Source organism: Abramis brama, assembly GCF_963993115.1.
Source record: "Abramis brama genome assembly, chromosome: 8".
Taxonomy (NCBI): domain Eukaryota; kingdom Metazoa; phylum Chordata; class Actinopteri; order Cypriniformes; family Leuciscidae; genus Abramis; species Abramis brama.
Window position 1 is genome coordinate 42,074,288 of NC_139970.1, and position 16,842 is coordinate 42,091,129.

General features: G+C 37.1%; 3 protein-coding genes across 8 annotated transcripts in view; 1 reads left to right on the plus strand and 2 right to left on the minus strand.

Annotated features, from left to right (window-relative positions):
* The window catches only part of LOC311088359 (proteinase-activated receptor 1-like), a 13,087-nt gene extending 12,094 nt beyond the window's left edge, over positions 1-993 (minus strand). The window contains exon 1 of the mRNA XM_084122388.1: positions 833-993. The gene's annotated coding sequence lies outside the window, so the exon portion shown is untranslated. The remainder of the gene's footprint in view (positions 1-832) is intronic.
* Positions 1-16,086, plus strand: part of LOC311088356 (thioredoxin domain-containing protein 6) — a 21,031-nt gene extending 4,945 nt beyond the window's left edge. Inside the window, exons 10-20 of the mRNA XM_084122382.1 lie at positions 865-1,073; positions 6,069-6,213; positions 7,135-7,242; positions 7,992-8,137; positions 9,136-9,280; positions 10,267-10,523; positions 10,791-10,886; positions 11,888-11,989; positions 14,205-14,306; positions 15,284-15,337; positions 15,833-16,086. Of these exons, the coding sequence (XP_083978508.1) occupies positions 865-1,073; positions 6,069-6,213; positions 7,135-7,242; positions 7,992-8,137; positions 9,136-9,280; positions 10,267-10,523; positions 10,791-10,886; positions 11,888-11,989; positions 14,205-14,306; positions 15,284-15,303 (1,330 nt within the window). The 3' untranslated portion in view covers positions 15,304-15,337; positions 15,833-16,086. The remainder of the gene's footprint in view (positions 1-864; positions 1,074-6,068; positions 6,214-7,134; positions 7,243-7,991; positions 8,138-9,135; positions 9,281-10,266; positions 10,524-10,790; positions 10,887-11,887; positions 11,990-14,204; positions 14,307-15,283; positions 15,338-15,832) is intronic.
* LOC311088355 (SWI/SNF-related matrix-associated actin-dependent regulator of chromatin subfamily A-like protein 1) overlaps positions 15,210-16,842 on the minus strand; it is a 22,553-nt gene continuing 20,920 nt past the window's right edge. For all 6 annotated transcript variants that reach the window (XR_014607493.1, XM_084122378.1, XM_084122379.1 and 3 more), the window contains 3 exons: positions 16,452-16,548; positions 16,096-16,178; positions 15,210-15,318 (listed from right to left, as the gene is read on the minus strand). Coding sequence is in view for 5 of the 6 variants with exons in the window: in XM_084122378.1 (XP_083978504.1) it covers positions 15,315-15,318; positions 16,096-16,178; positions 16,452-16,548 (184 nt within the window). In the remaining variant the exon portion in view is untranslated. The remainder of the gene's footprint in view (positions 15,319-16,095; positions 16,179-16,451; positions 16,549-16,842) is intronic.

Genomic DNA, 16,842 nt, shown 5'->3' on the forward strand with positions numbered 1-16,842 from the left:
ATTTTCATTATGATGATGAGAATTAAAAACAAATTATGACAATTTGGGAGACATTCAATTATTAAGAATAATGTCAGAATGCTAAAAATAACTACATTTAGATGGTCCAAAAAACTTTTTCTAACTAAATTTTTTCTAATTGTTAACTAAAACTATTATAGATTGTTTCCATTAATTGAAATAAAACTGAAGTAAATTATAAATATTAGATGAAAAGATTAAACTTAAAAACTTCAGAAACATTACCTTGTCAACTAACTGAAATAAAATAAGTTAAAGTTGGAGTAATAAAATGAAATATAAATAAGTTAAACTGACAATAGTACATAACAAAATTATTAAAGCTAAAAGTGAAATATAAATATGACAAATAAACTATTTAAGTACTATAATAGTATATAAACATAATGTTAATATAACTGCTTAAAAATAAGTTACATTTTTATATGATAAAAGTATAGAATAAATGTAATATATTATTATGTGTTTTCCTTTGAAAACAGTTGGTTGGTTTTTATATATTTTTCCCCATTAAATTATTATTATAAAACTGATTTTGTTGCATTATCTATACATTTACAAATGACATTGTCTCTCTGTGTAGGCCTTACATAGAGGCTCAGTGATTCCCTAATGTGTGCATAATTTAATTTTGTAAGTAAACATAATTTAAAAGTGATACGAGGAACTTGACGCTCCATATTGTGCTCACAGATTCGAGCACTAACAGTTTTAGCACAACACATCCTGTGTGGACTCTTGCCTCCCCCCCAACAGTGAGACCATCTGCTCTTCTCTTTCTCTGTTTCTCTGTTTCTCCATCCATCCTCACCTCCTTCTCTCTGGCCGTTCTCTGTTCTTCAGCTTGCGGGCTCAGTACGGGACCGAGACCCTTTCGAACGCTCTACACGGCAGCTCTGACAGCGAGCAGGCCAGCAGGGAGCTGGCGTTCTTCTTCCCGAACTTCAGGATGGCGATGGCGGGCTCGAGCTCGGAGCGGGCCGGGCCGGAAAAGGAGCATGTGGAGAGGACGCTGGCGCTCATCCGCCCAGACGCTGCCAGGGAAAACAGAGGCATGTGCCAACATTACGTTCACACGCACAGAACTGCGGCCCCATGGGTGCAGAGTCAGACTGATACTCCTACCTTCACTGAAGCACTAACACACACTGCCTGTTCAAAGTTTGAAGACACTTGAATTCATTTGTTTCACACAAAGCTACAATATAACACTTTTCAGGTGAGTCGGCTTACATACAGTGAGGAAAATAAGTATTTGAACACCCTGCTATTTTGCAAGTTCTCCCACTTAGAAATCATGGAGGGGTCTGAAATTGTCATCGTAGGTGCATGTCCACTGTGAGAGACATAATCTAAAAAAAAAATCCAGAAATCACAATGTATGATTTTTTAACTATTTATTTGTATGATACAGCTGCAAATAAGTATTTGAACACCTGTATATCAGCTAGAATTCTGCCCCTCAAAGACCTGTTAGTCTGCCTTTAAAATGTCCACCTCCACTCCATTTATTATCCTAAATTAGATGCACCTGTTTGAGGTCGTTAGCTGCATAAAGACACCTGTCCACCCCATACAATCAGTAAGAATCCAACTACTAACATGGCCAAGACCAAAGAGCTGTCCAAAGACACCAGAGACAAAATTGTACACCTCCACAAGGCTGGAAAGGGCTACGGGGAAATTGCCAAGCAGCTTGGTGAAAAAAGGTCCACTGTTGGAGCAATCATTAGAAAATGGAAGAAGCTAAACATGACTGTCAATCTCCCTCGGACTGGGGCTCCATGCAAGATCTCACCTCGTGGGGTCTCAATGATCCTAAGAAAGGTGAGAAATCAGCCCAGAACTATACGGGAGGAGCTGGTCAATGACCTGAAAAGAGCTGGGACCACCGTTTCCAAGGTTACTGTTGGTAATACAATAAGACGTCATGGTTTGAAATCATGCATGGCACGGAAGGTTCCCCTGCTTAAACCAGCACATGTCAAGGCCCGTCTTAAGTTTGCCAATGACCATTTGAATGATCCAGAGGAGTCATGGGAGAAAGTCATGTGGTCAGATGAGACCAAAATAGAACTTTTTGGTCATAATTCCACTAAACGTGTTTGGAGGAAGAAGAATGATGAGTACCATCCCAAGAACACCATCCCTACTGTGAAGCATGGGGGTGGTAGCATCATGCTTTGGGGGTGTTTTTCTGCACATGGGACAGGGCGACTGCACTGTATTAAGGAGAGGATGACCAGGGCCATGTATTGCGAGATTTTGGGGAACAACCTCCTTCCCTCAGTTAGAGCATTGAAGATGGGTCGAGGCTGGGTCTTCCAACATGACAATGACCCGAAGCACACAGCCAGGATAACCAAGGAGTGGCTCTGTAAGAAGCATATCAAGGTTCTGGCGTGGCCTAGCCAGTCTCCAGACCTAAACCCAATAGAGACTCTTTGGAGGGAGCTCAAACTCCGTGTTTCTCAGTGACAGCCCAGAAACCTGACTGATCTAGAGAAGATCTGTGTGGAGGAGTGGGCCAAAATCCCTCCTGCAGTGTGTGCAAACCTGGTGAAAAACTACAGGAAACATTTGACCTCTGTAATTGCAAACAAAGGCTACTGTACTAAATATTAACATTGATTTTCTCAGGTGTTCAAATACTTATTTGCAGCTGTATCATACAAATAAATAGTTAAAAAATCATACATTGTGATTTCTGGATTTTTTTTTTTAGATTATGTCTCTCACAGTGGACATGCACCTACGATGACAATTTCAGACCCCTCCATGATTTCTAAGTGGGAGAACTTGCAAAATAGCAGGGTGTTCAAATACTTATTTTCCTCACTGTATGACTGGCATTTATCGGTCACTACATCATTCCCATACCATCTCAGTGTTATTTTAGTATAGTATTATTAATATTTTCAAGGGGCTGTATGTAGAATTCAGAAACCCTTGTTATTAGCGACACCGGTGGCCATTGAGTGAACTGCAGCTTATTGCTCGTAACGTACAAGAGACTGAAGGTGATTCAATGCACCGATATACTCACGGCGAAGTTCTTTTTCTTTCTTTGCTTAGAAGTAAAAAGAAGTTGGAAATACTTTTGCAGCGATATACTGTTAATGAACATCCTGACACCGTCCACGCTGCTGAGAGCGATGTTTAGATGAATATGTAAATATGTGCTGCGCTTTTCTCTCAATAACAAAATAAACACTCAACAAAAACGACAGCGGTGAGAAACAGCAGTTCAGAAAGCATCTGATCATAGAGATGTGGATGTTTGCACCAGCTCTGAGGTTCACCGGCATTATGTCGACAGATGAGCTCATTAAAATTACACTGTTATTATTATTATTAAGGGCCGAACAACTTTCATGCTCTAAGTTTTACAAAAGCCCAACAGAAAGTCGGTTATTATACGTTGTTTGGAAAACGCATACAATGGAATGTGAAATACTCCTCCTAGGGAATTCATCCGATTGCCACCTAACTCGGTGTGAATGAAGTCAAGACATTGAGGATGAATTCTTGCGAACAGATTTTTGATATCTCGAACGGTTTGGCCGTGGCGAGGAAACGAATTTATGGCGAATAATGGGACACAGGAAGTGTGTTATAACTTCTGCATACATTATCTGATCTTGCTGAAACTTCAGCAGTGTATTCGTTGTAGGAGGCCGATCACATGGATGTGACCTTTGTGAGTCAAAGTTATAGCGCCACCAACTGGCAACAGGAAGTGTTTCACTTTCAAAATGCTTTGAAATCACTCTCTTATTTTTACCCGATTTGCTTAAAACTTTATGTGTATAATGTAGACACACGGCAGATGTAGACCTGTGAAAGGATTATTGATATCTTAGATACTGTTGCCGTGGCAACGCATCAAACTTTAATATTCTTTTCGGATGCTTTTGAGACTCTTCACATGCTTGAAAATGCATGAAACTCGACAGACACATCACATTTATTATCCAGTAGACATGTGCAAAGTTTCAGAAACGGGCGTGGTGGAATGGCTCAGTAGCGCCACCTTTAGTCAAAAATGGGGGCTTAGTTTTTCCTAGAATCACAAAACTTGGTAGGTGTATTGTTCTCATCAAGCAGGACAACTTTCTAATTTACAGTCATTACCTCAGACCAACAGGAAGTCAGATATTTTGGTTTGAATGTGGATTTTCTGGAGAATTTTCTCTCTCTCTCTGTGTGTCTGTGTGTGTGGGGGGGGGGATTTGTCTATTCCATTTAATCTTTGTTTTTCAAGGTTTCAGGGGCTTTTGGGGCCCTTAACGTGCTCAAAAACTCTTGAAACTTTCCACACAGGTCAGAACCCACGGTCATCAGAGCCGGGCTGAAGCTGGTACCATATTACCATCAACAGCGCCCCCTTGGACACGGTCTGAAAACTTGGTCCATATATCAAACACGCTTGCATGAATTAATATGAAACTCGGTACACATATAGATCTCATCGGGCCGAACAACTTCCGCACTCTAAGTTATTAGCTCCGCCCAACAGGAAGTCGGCTATTATGGGTTGTTTGAAAAACGCATGCTGTGGAATTTGATGTACTCATCCTAGAGAATTCATCCAATCGCCTCCAAACTCGGTCAGCATGAAGTCAAGACATTGAGGATGATAAATTCCAGACGGATTTTTGATATCTCGAATGGTTTGGCCGTGGCGAGGAAACAATGGCGAGAAAAGAGAAACACGAAGTAATATAACTTCTGCATACGTTAACTGATCTTGATGAAACTTCAGCAGTGTGTTCGTGGTAAGAGGCCGATCAGATGGATGTAACTATTGTGAGTCAAAGTTATAGCGCCACCAACTGGCATATATACATATATATATATATATATATATATATATATATATATATATATATATAAATATAGCTGCGAGCAGCGATGAAGGGCCCAAGCCGGTGACACCGCCACCCCGGTGGCTTTAGGGTAACTAAAGGCACCAGGGTGGCGGTGCCACCGGCTTGGGCCCGCCATCGCTGCTATTTTAGTTTAGTTTTAGTATTTTACTTAAAGTTTTAGTAATTTTGTAATATGCTATTGAACTTTTATTCATTTCTATTTCAGTTTTAGTAATTTTAATACTTATTTTAATTCAGCTAGGTAGCAAGGTAACAGCTCTAATTGTATTTTTTTCACCTAATATTCCAGCTTTATTTTAATTAAAGAAATCGATTTCTAATAATTTTGGTTAAAAGTGCATGCCGGTTTTTGTTTTTGTTGGTTTTTGTTATGCCGGTTGAAAGTCTCCTCATATTCTGATAACAATCACTATGTCTAAATGTATTTTTATATCGTCTATGGAAGGTGTAGGACCATATAATGTTCATTCAATCATTGCATTAGGTCCGAATCAAATGAAAGCATGTGAAAGCATGTGAACCGTACCACTTCACGCAGACATCATTCGTCATGAGCGCTAAACGTACACTGTGCATGGCAGGCAAACTCTTGTTTTCGTTCTTTATTTTATTTTCAACAAAGTTAAAGGCTAAAGTTAGCATTTCCCAGATCACCAATCGCACCTTTAAAGGGATAGTTCACTTTAAAATGAAAATTCTGTCATCATATACTCACCCTCATGTTGTTTCAAACCTGTATGAATTTCTTTCTTCTGCTGAACAGAAAGGAAGATATTTAGAAGAATGTCAGTAACCAGACAGTTTCTGGTCCCATTGACTTCCATAGTATATATTTTTTCCTTCTATGGAAGTCAATGGGACCAGAAACTGTCTGGTTACTGACATTCTTCTAAATATCTTCCTTTCTGTTCAGCAGAAGAAAGAAATTCATACAGGTTTGAAACAACATGAGGGTGAGTATATGATGACAGAATTTTCATTTTAAAGTGAAATATCCCTTTAACAATACCAGCACTGTTCCAATTGTTATTTTGTAGTTTTGATGACTTTATTACTTCACACATTTTAGATTAACAGTAAAGAATGAGTAGATGTGTCTAAATTGGAGCACTTACGATCAGGAAGTGAATGATGTGAAATGAAATGTGTTTGCAGAGGAGATTCTGGCCAGGATTCATGAAGCTGGTTTCACTGTGGCCATGCAGAAAGAGATCATGCTGTCGGAGGATCAGGTCAGACAGTTCTACAGCGCTCATCTAGAGCAGGAATACTTCCCCAGTTTACTCCAGAGCATGACCAGGTGAGCACTCACATACTGTACATCACACATCAGTGGAAAAGGACAAAGTCAGGTGGATATGATAAAAGACACCAATTTTCAACAAATAGTTGCATGCATTATTAATAATAATTGGAATTATAGCCAAGCAATGTAGCTTATTCTTGTAGTTTTACAATGGCTTTGCAACCAATCAGAACCCTTTAGACTTTAGAATCAGAAGTTCTATTATACATGGACATTAAATACTTTTGAAAAGCTTCAGATTTATTTTTATAGTTTTTTAGGTCAATGTTATAAAACAGCACACACAAGCATATTTGAGCAGTTTTAATTTTTTAGATGTCAAAACAATAAATTAGGGATGCACCGATTTGAACATTTTAGTTGCTAACTGATAAATCTTTATATTTGAAAGCCGATAACCGAGATATTGGCCGATAAATCTAAATCCAAAGTTTTATATAATTTTGAGAGCCTGATTACAAAAACAAAAGTCTTATCATTAAAAGCCATGTCCAAACACAATTATAATGATGTTCTCATTATAATTGTATGTAGCCTATATGACAGACTTGCTTGGACTGAACTGCATTTTCCTTTTTGAAGTGATTCCAATCATATTTCAAGCAATTCAAAAGCATCATGGTGAACAGTGTGCATCTGAAGTGTCTCAGCTGAAGGAAATAATACATTATTTATCGGCTTTTTGATATATATCGGCCAAATTTTCTTATCAGGCCGATAATGATAACATTAAAAATGAACATATATCGTGATAAACGTGTTCATGTCTTCAGTTTAAGCTTAATTGTACTTTTGGCCACATAGTTGTTATTTGCATATATACAGTACTATCTATATAATGATATGAAGAAGCCAGAAGACGACTTCCAGTGGTCCTGGTGTAATGAAGAGTCTCTGTTCTGCTGTGGTTCACAGCGGACCTGTGTTAGCATTAGCTCTAGTAAAGCAAGGAGCCGTGGAACACTGGAGGAACGTCCTGGGACCCAAAGACCCCATCCAGGCTAAAAGTGAAGAGCCTAACAGGTAAACCCATGTCTGTAATAGTGTCTTTTCTTCAGGACGTTTCCCTCATCTTAATGTTCCTGCATATCATATCATGTTATTTATCATATATGTGTTTAGAAGCAACTCCCAAGCAATATTTGAAGGTCCCCAAAGATATTAGAGATATAGAAAAAGTGGCTCATTTTCAAACTTTTTTTTATTTACAAAAACTAGGAGTGGCAATGTAAATTAATTAAATTAAATTGATATCAATATTCTAAATTAAATGTATAATAACAAAATTTACTTAATATAATTGAATAAAATAATTATAAATAATTAAAATAATACAATTACATAATTACAGAAGCCGTTTCTGTTTGAATAACTTTTTTCAGTTTACATTTTTATTATTAATGGATTTACATTTTTGTGAATGTTTTTTTGTGAATTACACATTTGTGATTCCAGATTTTTTTTAACTCACAAATAGCAATTCCACAGCTAATTCTCCCCAATAGAATATTTTAGAGCTTTGCAATAACTAGAAAATGTTATACTTGTTAAAGAAATATTCAAGACTTTAAGATTTTACTAATTTCCATGACTTTTCCAGGTCTAGAAATCCCGCTTTTAAAATTCCTCATATATCCAGGTTTTCCGAGACTGTGGGAAACCTGGTTCTTAAATAAAAATGATAGCTTATTATCTATTTTAAAGTATATTTAGTTTTATTTTAAATGATTTTAAGTAGTGGTTGTGAAGACCTCTCTGTGGTTTCTCTGTAGTTTGCGAGCTCAGTTCAGCGATGTGAACTCCAGCGTTAACCAGCTTCACGGCAGCGGAAGCTCCGACGAGGCGGAGATGGAGATCGGCTTCTTCTTCCCACCAGAGGACACGCTCGCTGTCATTAAACCCCACACCGAACGCAAAGGTATCATTTCAGCAGCAGCTCTGAACGGCAGATTGAAGTCTTTGCTTCTGTGTAAATGAAACACCACATCAGAATAAGTGCAGAATAAGGCAACTATAAATGGTTAGACAGGAAGAAGACAAAATATGATTCATTAAGAACGTGTAAAAAAGAAGGCGAATCACAATTTTGTATGCAAATATAATGATGGTGTCATTGCTGTTGTTACATTTTGAAAGTTGGATCAAAGTCAATGGGAGATTTTAAAATATACTTCTTAAGTATAATTAAAAAATTTGTTTTACAAAAACTGTCAACGCTGAAATAATCTACAAAACAGTCTGAATGAAGTCACATTGAATTAATACTTCAAATGTAATGCCTGTGGCTAGACCTTTTGAACAAGCCAGAATGATTTAGAAATATCAATACAGCAAATGCTTTTCAAACACTATAAATATGATTAAAGACACTGCTGGAATATATTGCAAGCTAAAACAATACATTACATTTAAAAGTTTGGGGTTAAGATATTTTAATGTTATGCAAAGAAGTCTTCTGCTCAGCAAAGCTATATTTATTTGATCAAAATACAACAAAACAGTCATATTTTGAAATATTATTACAATCAATATATAGTAAAGTGTAATTATTCCTGTGATTTTCAGCATCAATACTCCAGTCTTCAGTGTCACATGATCCTTCAGAAATTATTTCTGATTATTATCAATGTTGAAAACAGCTTAAACTGATTAATGTTATTGTGGAAACTCCCCAGGATTCTTTATTTAATATAAAGTTCAAAAGAACAGCATTTATTTGAAATACAGATCCTTTGTAACATTATAAATGTATTTAATCTAAAGCATCCTTGCTGAATAAAAGTATTAATTTCTTACTTCTTACTTACAAGTTTTGAACGGCAGTATGTGAAATGAAATTGTAAGAATATTAATAACGAGAAACTAGGGTAAACGTCATGACTCACTGTTGAATCGGTCTGTTTCTGCTCATATCAGAGGAGATCCTGGAGGAGATTCAGGCCAGAGGATTCTCCATTTCCCATCTGAAGGACACGGTTCTGTCCAGAGAGATGGCAGAGGAGTTTTATAAAGAGCACCGGGACAAACCCTTCTTCAGCCAGCTGGTGGATTACATGTGTCGGTGAGTCTCCCAGTAAACGTCACTGAAAGGGTTAGTTCACCCAAAAATGAAAATTCTGTCAGTAATCACTCTCCCTCATGTTGTTCCAACCCCGTAAGACTTTCGTTCATCTTCGGACACAAATTAAGATATTTCTGATTAAATCTGAGAGCTGGCTCACTCCATAGGCTTCTAGGTAATCGAAATCGATATAGAAAAGTTAGTAAAGACATCGTTAAAATAGTCCAAGTGTCTACAGTGGCTCAACCTTAAGTTTATCAAGCGACGAGAATACTTTTTGTGCACAAAAAAACCTAAAATTACGACTTTATTCAACTATTGATTTCTTCTGTGTTTCTCTGAGTGAGTTCACGAGTGTAACAGCGCAGCGCTTCTGGGTTGTACGTCAGAACGGAGGCTCACTATTGGCCGATGCTGGTCACGTGTGTGATGCGCGTGATGCCGGCCAATAGTGAGCCTCCGTTCTGACGTACAACCCAGAAGCGCTGCGCTGTTACACTACGAATGAATGAGAATACTTGAATAAAGTCGTTATTTTTGTGTTTTTTTGCACACAAAAAGTATTCTCGTCGCTTGATAAACTTAAGGTTGAGCCACTGTAGTCACTTGGACTATTTTAACGATGTCTTTACTAACTTTTCTAGATGAATGAAAGTCTTACGAGGTTGGAACAACATGAGGGAGAGTAATTACTGACAGAATTTTCATTTTTGGGTGAACTAACCCTTTAACTGTCCATAGAGCTTATTAAGATTAGACATTTATAATTTGTATTTCAAATAAATGCTGTTCTGTTGAACTTTATATTAAATAAAGAATCCTGGGGAGTTCCCGCAAAAATATTAAGCAGTTTAAGCTGTTTTCAATATTGATAATAATCAGAAATATGTCTTGAGCAGCAAATCATCATATTAGATTGATTTCTGAAGGTAAGTGTCATGTAAAGCGTATGTCGGTAAGATAAAACATGGTTCATGTTTCTATAGTGGCCCATGTACAATGATGGTTCTGACGAAGGAGAACGCGGTGGAGGAGTGGAGGGCGGCCATGGGCCCAACGGACCCCGGCGAGGCGAGGCAAACGGCCCCAGATTCTCTGAGAGCGCGCTTTGCTAAAGACATGCTGGAGAACGCCGTCCACGGATCATCCAACATGGAGCACGCACACCAGAAGATTCAGTTCATCTTTGGAGATATCGGAACCGAGAGCGTGATCATCGACGGCGCTGCTTCACCTCCGTTAGGTGACCAAAACATTCGAGATACAAGTTTGTCATACGTTTGTCAAGATACAATTTTTCATCTGGGAATAAAACTCTACTAACACAGCTAACATAATATTTAAGAATAACGTTTAAAGTCGACTTCTCAAATAAGAACAAATGTGGGCGGGTCTTGATTTTGTCGAGGGGAATTGATTGGATGGTTGTGGTTTGCTATTGGTGGATCTCATGTGAGTGACAGGTTCATTTAAAATAAATACTGCAATATTACATTCCTGTTATCTACAGAAACGGAGGAGAGCTTTGCGGAGCTCAAGAATCTTCAGACTTCAAGATCTCCATCGTTTGATGACTCGAGGAACCAGAGAGAGCCGAGCACTACAGGTTCATAACTGAAGAAACAAGTCCAAAAATATACACTCTGCCATTATTTACTCAACCTCGTGTAATTCCAAACCTGTACTCTGATATTTGCCCATCTCTATGATCTGACACTGCATTTATAGAATTAATAAGTGAGTAAATAATAACTGAAGAGTTATTTTGGGTGAAATGTTCCTTTAGTTCAGGGTTTCCCAAACATCAATGTGCAAGTTGTCGAAAAGCGAATCATTTAATAAATGGAATGTATAGTTAGAATAAATAAATGGGGCTGCACAACTAATTTAAATTTTAGTTATTATTTAGTTATCAATATTGGTGCTGTTATCAAATCAAATGCTGCAATTGAATTATATAATGATATAGTCTGTTGCTCTGCGTGTTTCAGAGTGAAACTCATTAACACACATGCAGCTTATAATTATGTTTTAGAGCGACTCTATTCACAATAAAAGTCTAGGTACACTTTATTTACATTCATATCATTTCCAACATTTGTTTACAGCATTTCACTAGTATTCCGCCAAAATAAAAGCTCAAGGATTTAAAATGTTAAAAGCTCCAGGGTTTGTTTATTATGATGATTTTAAAATATTCACTATTTATTTAACAGTACTATTATCATTTACAACAGAAATATAGTAATGTCTTCATTTTTAGAGGTGAAACTAATAATAATAGGCCTAATAATAATTATGTTTGCAATATATGGAAAAATAACAATATACATTTTTTGGTCAAGTCATGAAGCCTTATATATAAATAATGTTAAAATAAATACAATCAAAATAAAACAGATTAAATATTTTATGTTTACTTAAGATGGAAATGTTAAGATGGAAATGTGCCGTTAAATGATAGAAATATTAACTTAGGGGAACTTCAAGTAAATATTTAAGGGGTTAAGCTGACAAAAAGGTTTGTGAATCCCTGCTTTAGTCCGTTGAGGTGAAAAGTCACTTGTAAACACAAAAGTGAAGATTACCCTTGATCTCCACATGCAGAAGCTGCTGAAGAAATCCACCCTGAGACGACAGAGAGTCACGCAGTGTCATCCGATGAGACCGACACACTCGAGACGCCCGCCTCCAGCCAGCAGGACACAGGTGTGTGTTTCTTTAAAACCGGCCTTCTGAAAAGCACAGTCTGTTGTGATTGGTCAGCCGGCCCCAGTCTGTTGTGATTGGTCAGCTGGCCCCAGTCTGTTGTGATTGGACAGCCAGTCCCACTGTGTTGTGATTGGTCTACCTCTTAGAGAGTCATAAATGTAACGCCCCTTACCATAGCCAGTGACAGATCTCTTAATGGGGATGGAGCTTCAAAACAGGGCGTGGCTTCCTCCCACTGACTGACAGACACACGACACGCATGCATGAATTTTCTCCAAACCGCCCCGCAGCCGATTCTTACGGTTTCATTGGTCATGTCAATCGCAGTGCTGATTTTCCTACACAATGCTACAACAAATACTAACCCTACTCTACCCTACACCCCACTGTTGGCCGTTTGTAACTCCCTAACCGGACCTAGCTGGTCAGCGTAACCTTTAGTTGCACACAGCGTCACTGTCCCCTCCTACCCTGTGAATCTCGAGGCCCGGGACCTCATAGAGCTATCGCCCCCATAGACAGTAAAAGAAATGGACACAGCGACCCCATTGGATTCAACGGAGAAAAGTGAAGCAAATTAGAAGCACTCACTTCCTGATGGCTGAGCGTACTGCGCAGACTCAAACTGAGCTTGACGACGTAGATGTGACGTGAGCAACCCGTCTGTCTTCTAGTAGCTGTGCCAAGAGAAATCTCAATCATTCCCTTCCGAAACTTGCAGAGACGGAGAGTGTGAGTAGGAGCTGTCCATGAGCTAGGAGCAGGAGCAACTTTTGCTAAGTATTCTGATTAATTATTTTGTAATTTTGCCTCCACGTCCCTCCGATTGCCCGCGAGCTTCTCCTCCTGTCCATACGGTAATCTCTCTACTGTGCGACAGAGAGTCGTGTGGTTATGATGCAATCGTTAGCCTATTTTTACAAAAACTGCTTCTACAGGGCCATAACGTATAAGATACAAGGTAATGGAGCCTTTTATACATTTTCGTGTTTCTTTAGAAATAAATAATGGACAAATGGAGTCTTTAAACGCCTCAGATGTAAAGTTATTCGCTGTCAAAGTGACGCCAAAATGAATGGGAGTCAATGGAATGCTAACAGCAGGTGATGGTCTGCTAATCAATGGCGGCGCCCGGGGAAGCTTCAGTGTTTTCTGAAACATTGGCCCCCTGATCGCCCCCCACATACACTTACATTTGGCGGGAGCAAAGGTCTTTGCCTGTGGAGACTCCGCCCCTTTAGGAGGTACCGTCTACTTTTGGAGTTCCCTATGACCTGTCACTGCATATAGAGAATTAATAAGTAAATAAATAATAACAGAAGATTGATTCTGGGTGAACTGTTCCTTTAGTTCAGGGTTTTCCAAATGGGTGTGTGTAAGTTGATGAAAAGCGAATAATTAATTAAATGGAATGTGTATTTAAAATAAATAAATGTTGCTTCTCAAATAATTGAAATAAAACATCATGATATCGCTTAGTGCGATGATCAAATCAAAGGCCGCGATTAAATCAGGCCTAAATGATGATATAATCTGTAGCACTGCTTGTGTTTCAGAGTAAAGCGCAGCACTGAGTTCATTTACACACACGCAGCGTATAATAGTGTTTTAGAGCGACTCGATTCACAGTAAATGTCTAGGATCACTTTATTTACATTCATATAATTTGAATGTTTACATTCTGTAACATTTATGTGGACAGTTTACAGTATTTCACTAGTATTCCGCCAAAATATAAGCTCTTTGATTTTAAATGTTAAAAACTCCAGGGTTTGAATGCAAAGAATTGTAACTTTTCTATTCACTTTTTATTTTACAGTACAATCATGATTTACAACAGAAATATAGTAATGTCTTAATTTTTAGAGGTGAAATTAATAATCATAGGCCTAATAATAATATTATATTCGCAATATATGCAAATAACAATATACATTTTTGGTCAAGTCATGAAGCCGTATATATAAATATTGTTAAAATATATACAATCAAAATAAAACAGATTAAATATTTTATGTTTACTTGCATCAGAGAACCGTTAAGATGGAAATTGTGCCGTTAAATGATAGAAATATTAACTTAGGGGAACTTCAAGTAAATATTTAAGGGGTTAAGCTGACAAAAAGGTTTGTGAATCCCTGCTTTAGTCCGTTGAGGTGAAAAGTCACTTGTAAACACAAAAGTGAAGATTACCCTTGATCTCCACATGCAGAAGCTGCTGAAGAAATCCACCCTGAGACGACAGAGAGTCACGCAGTGTCATCCGATGAGACCGACACACTCGAGACGCCCGCCTCCAGCCAGCAGGACACAGGTGTGTGTTTCAGTGACTAGTGATGTACAATCAAGAACAACTTTATACACACATTCTTCAGACATGAGAGGAAATATGGTTTGGAAACATCAACATTTCCACTTCGGCATTAATTGTCAGCACTGTCAGATATTAAAGGGGTCCAATCATGCTTATTTACAGGTTCATAATTTAGTTTATGGTGTTTACTAGAATATGTTTACATTATTTAATGTTCAAAAAACTAATTTACATTGTTGCATTTTTTTATTGGAAACTTGCAAGTGCAAATCTATTACCAACCAAACATAAACACTACTTTAGTTTATTCACCTCGGTATGCACGAGCAAAACACAAACAAATTAAACAAAGCACAAGCTTTTGTTTTGTAATGCTAAATATTACGGTAGAATTGTGTGTATTATGACCCGCCGGGACCCGATGCGAGATCCACCAATCAGAGAGGTTCCCGAATCTCAATTTTAAAATCATATTTTTATAAATTCATATATTTTTGTCAGAACTATTACACAGTATACTGTGTAGAAATCAATTTTTAGTAAATTTCCCACATTTTAAATAGGTTCTTATTAATTGTCAGCAAAACCAGGAAACAAAATGAATGCGTCTTAATACACTAAATATATTCAAAATATTGTCAACTTGCTTGGATTTTCTTCATTTTATCTGGTGTTGGAAAAACTGAAACATGGAAGCAGAAGGTTGTTGCACCCAAGCATAAAGGACACATTAATCAGAAATAATTCCTTGATGCATAAACTTTTATTTATTGATTAATTCATTTCAGTTCTGAAGTGTTTTTTGTCCCATGTCTCAAGAATCAGTGATCCGACAAATTCGACAGATGAACTCATGTCAGAAACGTGATAAACATTAATCACACAAAGTCACTGACTTTATACTGGAATTATAAATAAACTTTATTTTGTCTTTTACTTATGTAAATGTGATGAAGAGCTCGTCGTCTGTGTTTCAGGGGATCCGACAAATTCCTGAAATCTGCACAATCATCTGTCAGAAAAGAGGAGAGGTAAAGATGGTCAGGTGTCAAGAACATTCATGAGAACAAGTGTTTCTACAATTAAACATTCGCAAACAAACGAGTCTGTGACAGATTCATTACAAGAATCAGTTCATACAAGGCATCAAACTTGTCTAATTCAAATAAGGTGTATTATCATTGTTATACTATTATAGTTTTGTTTTGAATTAGACGATTTTCTACTTTTCTATTTTAACTGTAATAAAAATTTTTTTGTCATTTTCTTAAGTTTTTTTAAGTTAATTTTTTATGTCTATCTGGTTTTTGACATTTTAGTTTAAGTTATTTTAGTACTTCAACTTAAACTAAATGAAAATAAGAAATGTTGCCTAAATGTGGCTGATATAAAATGAGTTTTAATGTGTTTTTTTTTTATAGATTTAATTTTATTTCAGCTAATGTTTAATTTATTTAAAGTTTTTGTTAACAATAATAACCCTGTTTGTAAGACATGATATGACGTTTTCTTTCGTTCTCCACCAGTTTGGACCTGAAGGCATCTAGATGTGTGACAAACAGCCAGTGATTCTCTCATAAATCATTTACATCCTCTTGTGAATTAAACGCTCGTCTGATTAAATACTTGGTGCAAGGCTGATCTGTTTGGTTCAAACTGAAATTTTTGGGCTTTTTATTTTATTTGATCACATACAAACTTGAGGCACTTGACAAAAACAAGTCCAATGATTGGCTTTCAACCAACCCAGATATTTAGTTTAATTTCATGTCATAATTTGTCTTCTTACTGATCTTGATCGATCAAAGCAAGCATCTCCTCCTCATCAAAGGACCTCTGAAACATCTCAGTGATGGTCAGCTGCTGAGGGTCCTGATAAACAGCAACAGGATTGAAAACAAAGGCAGACATGTTTCAGAATTATTGCAATTCGCAATAACTATTATATCCATTAACGTTATATTAATTTGTTTATATAACTATATAATATCTATTCAATATTTATGTAGATATTTACAAACGTTCGACACTTTAATTATTCTAAAAGCTAAAGCTTTCTACAGTAAGTTAAATGAAAATGGTGCAGTGGAAATCAAATTTTTTTTATTTTATCGATGGTCAAATGCTGAAAGTTTGGATACTAACCTTGCTGTGGAAGCTGGCCGATTCTGCGTTCTCTGAAATGTTGGACTCAGACAAGCCGACCTGCTCCAAAACACTCATTTTGCTTTGAATCATGGGCCTGAGAAACACAAGCAAACGGTATAAAACCAGCCGAGGACAGAATGATGAGGCCTATCACTCAGAAACTACTCAAATTAACAATACATTGCAGTAATTTTAAACAAAGTTCATTTGAAAAAAAGTATTACATTTATAAAATGCATACATGTATAATTACAAGTATAACTCAAATGTCTAACTATGTATAACTATGTGTAACTATATTCAAGATACAATTATTTGAATCTAAATTTAAGACTGTAGTAACAATTTAAAATGAGCCACTGAGGTTAAAAAAATGAAAAGTTAGCCA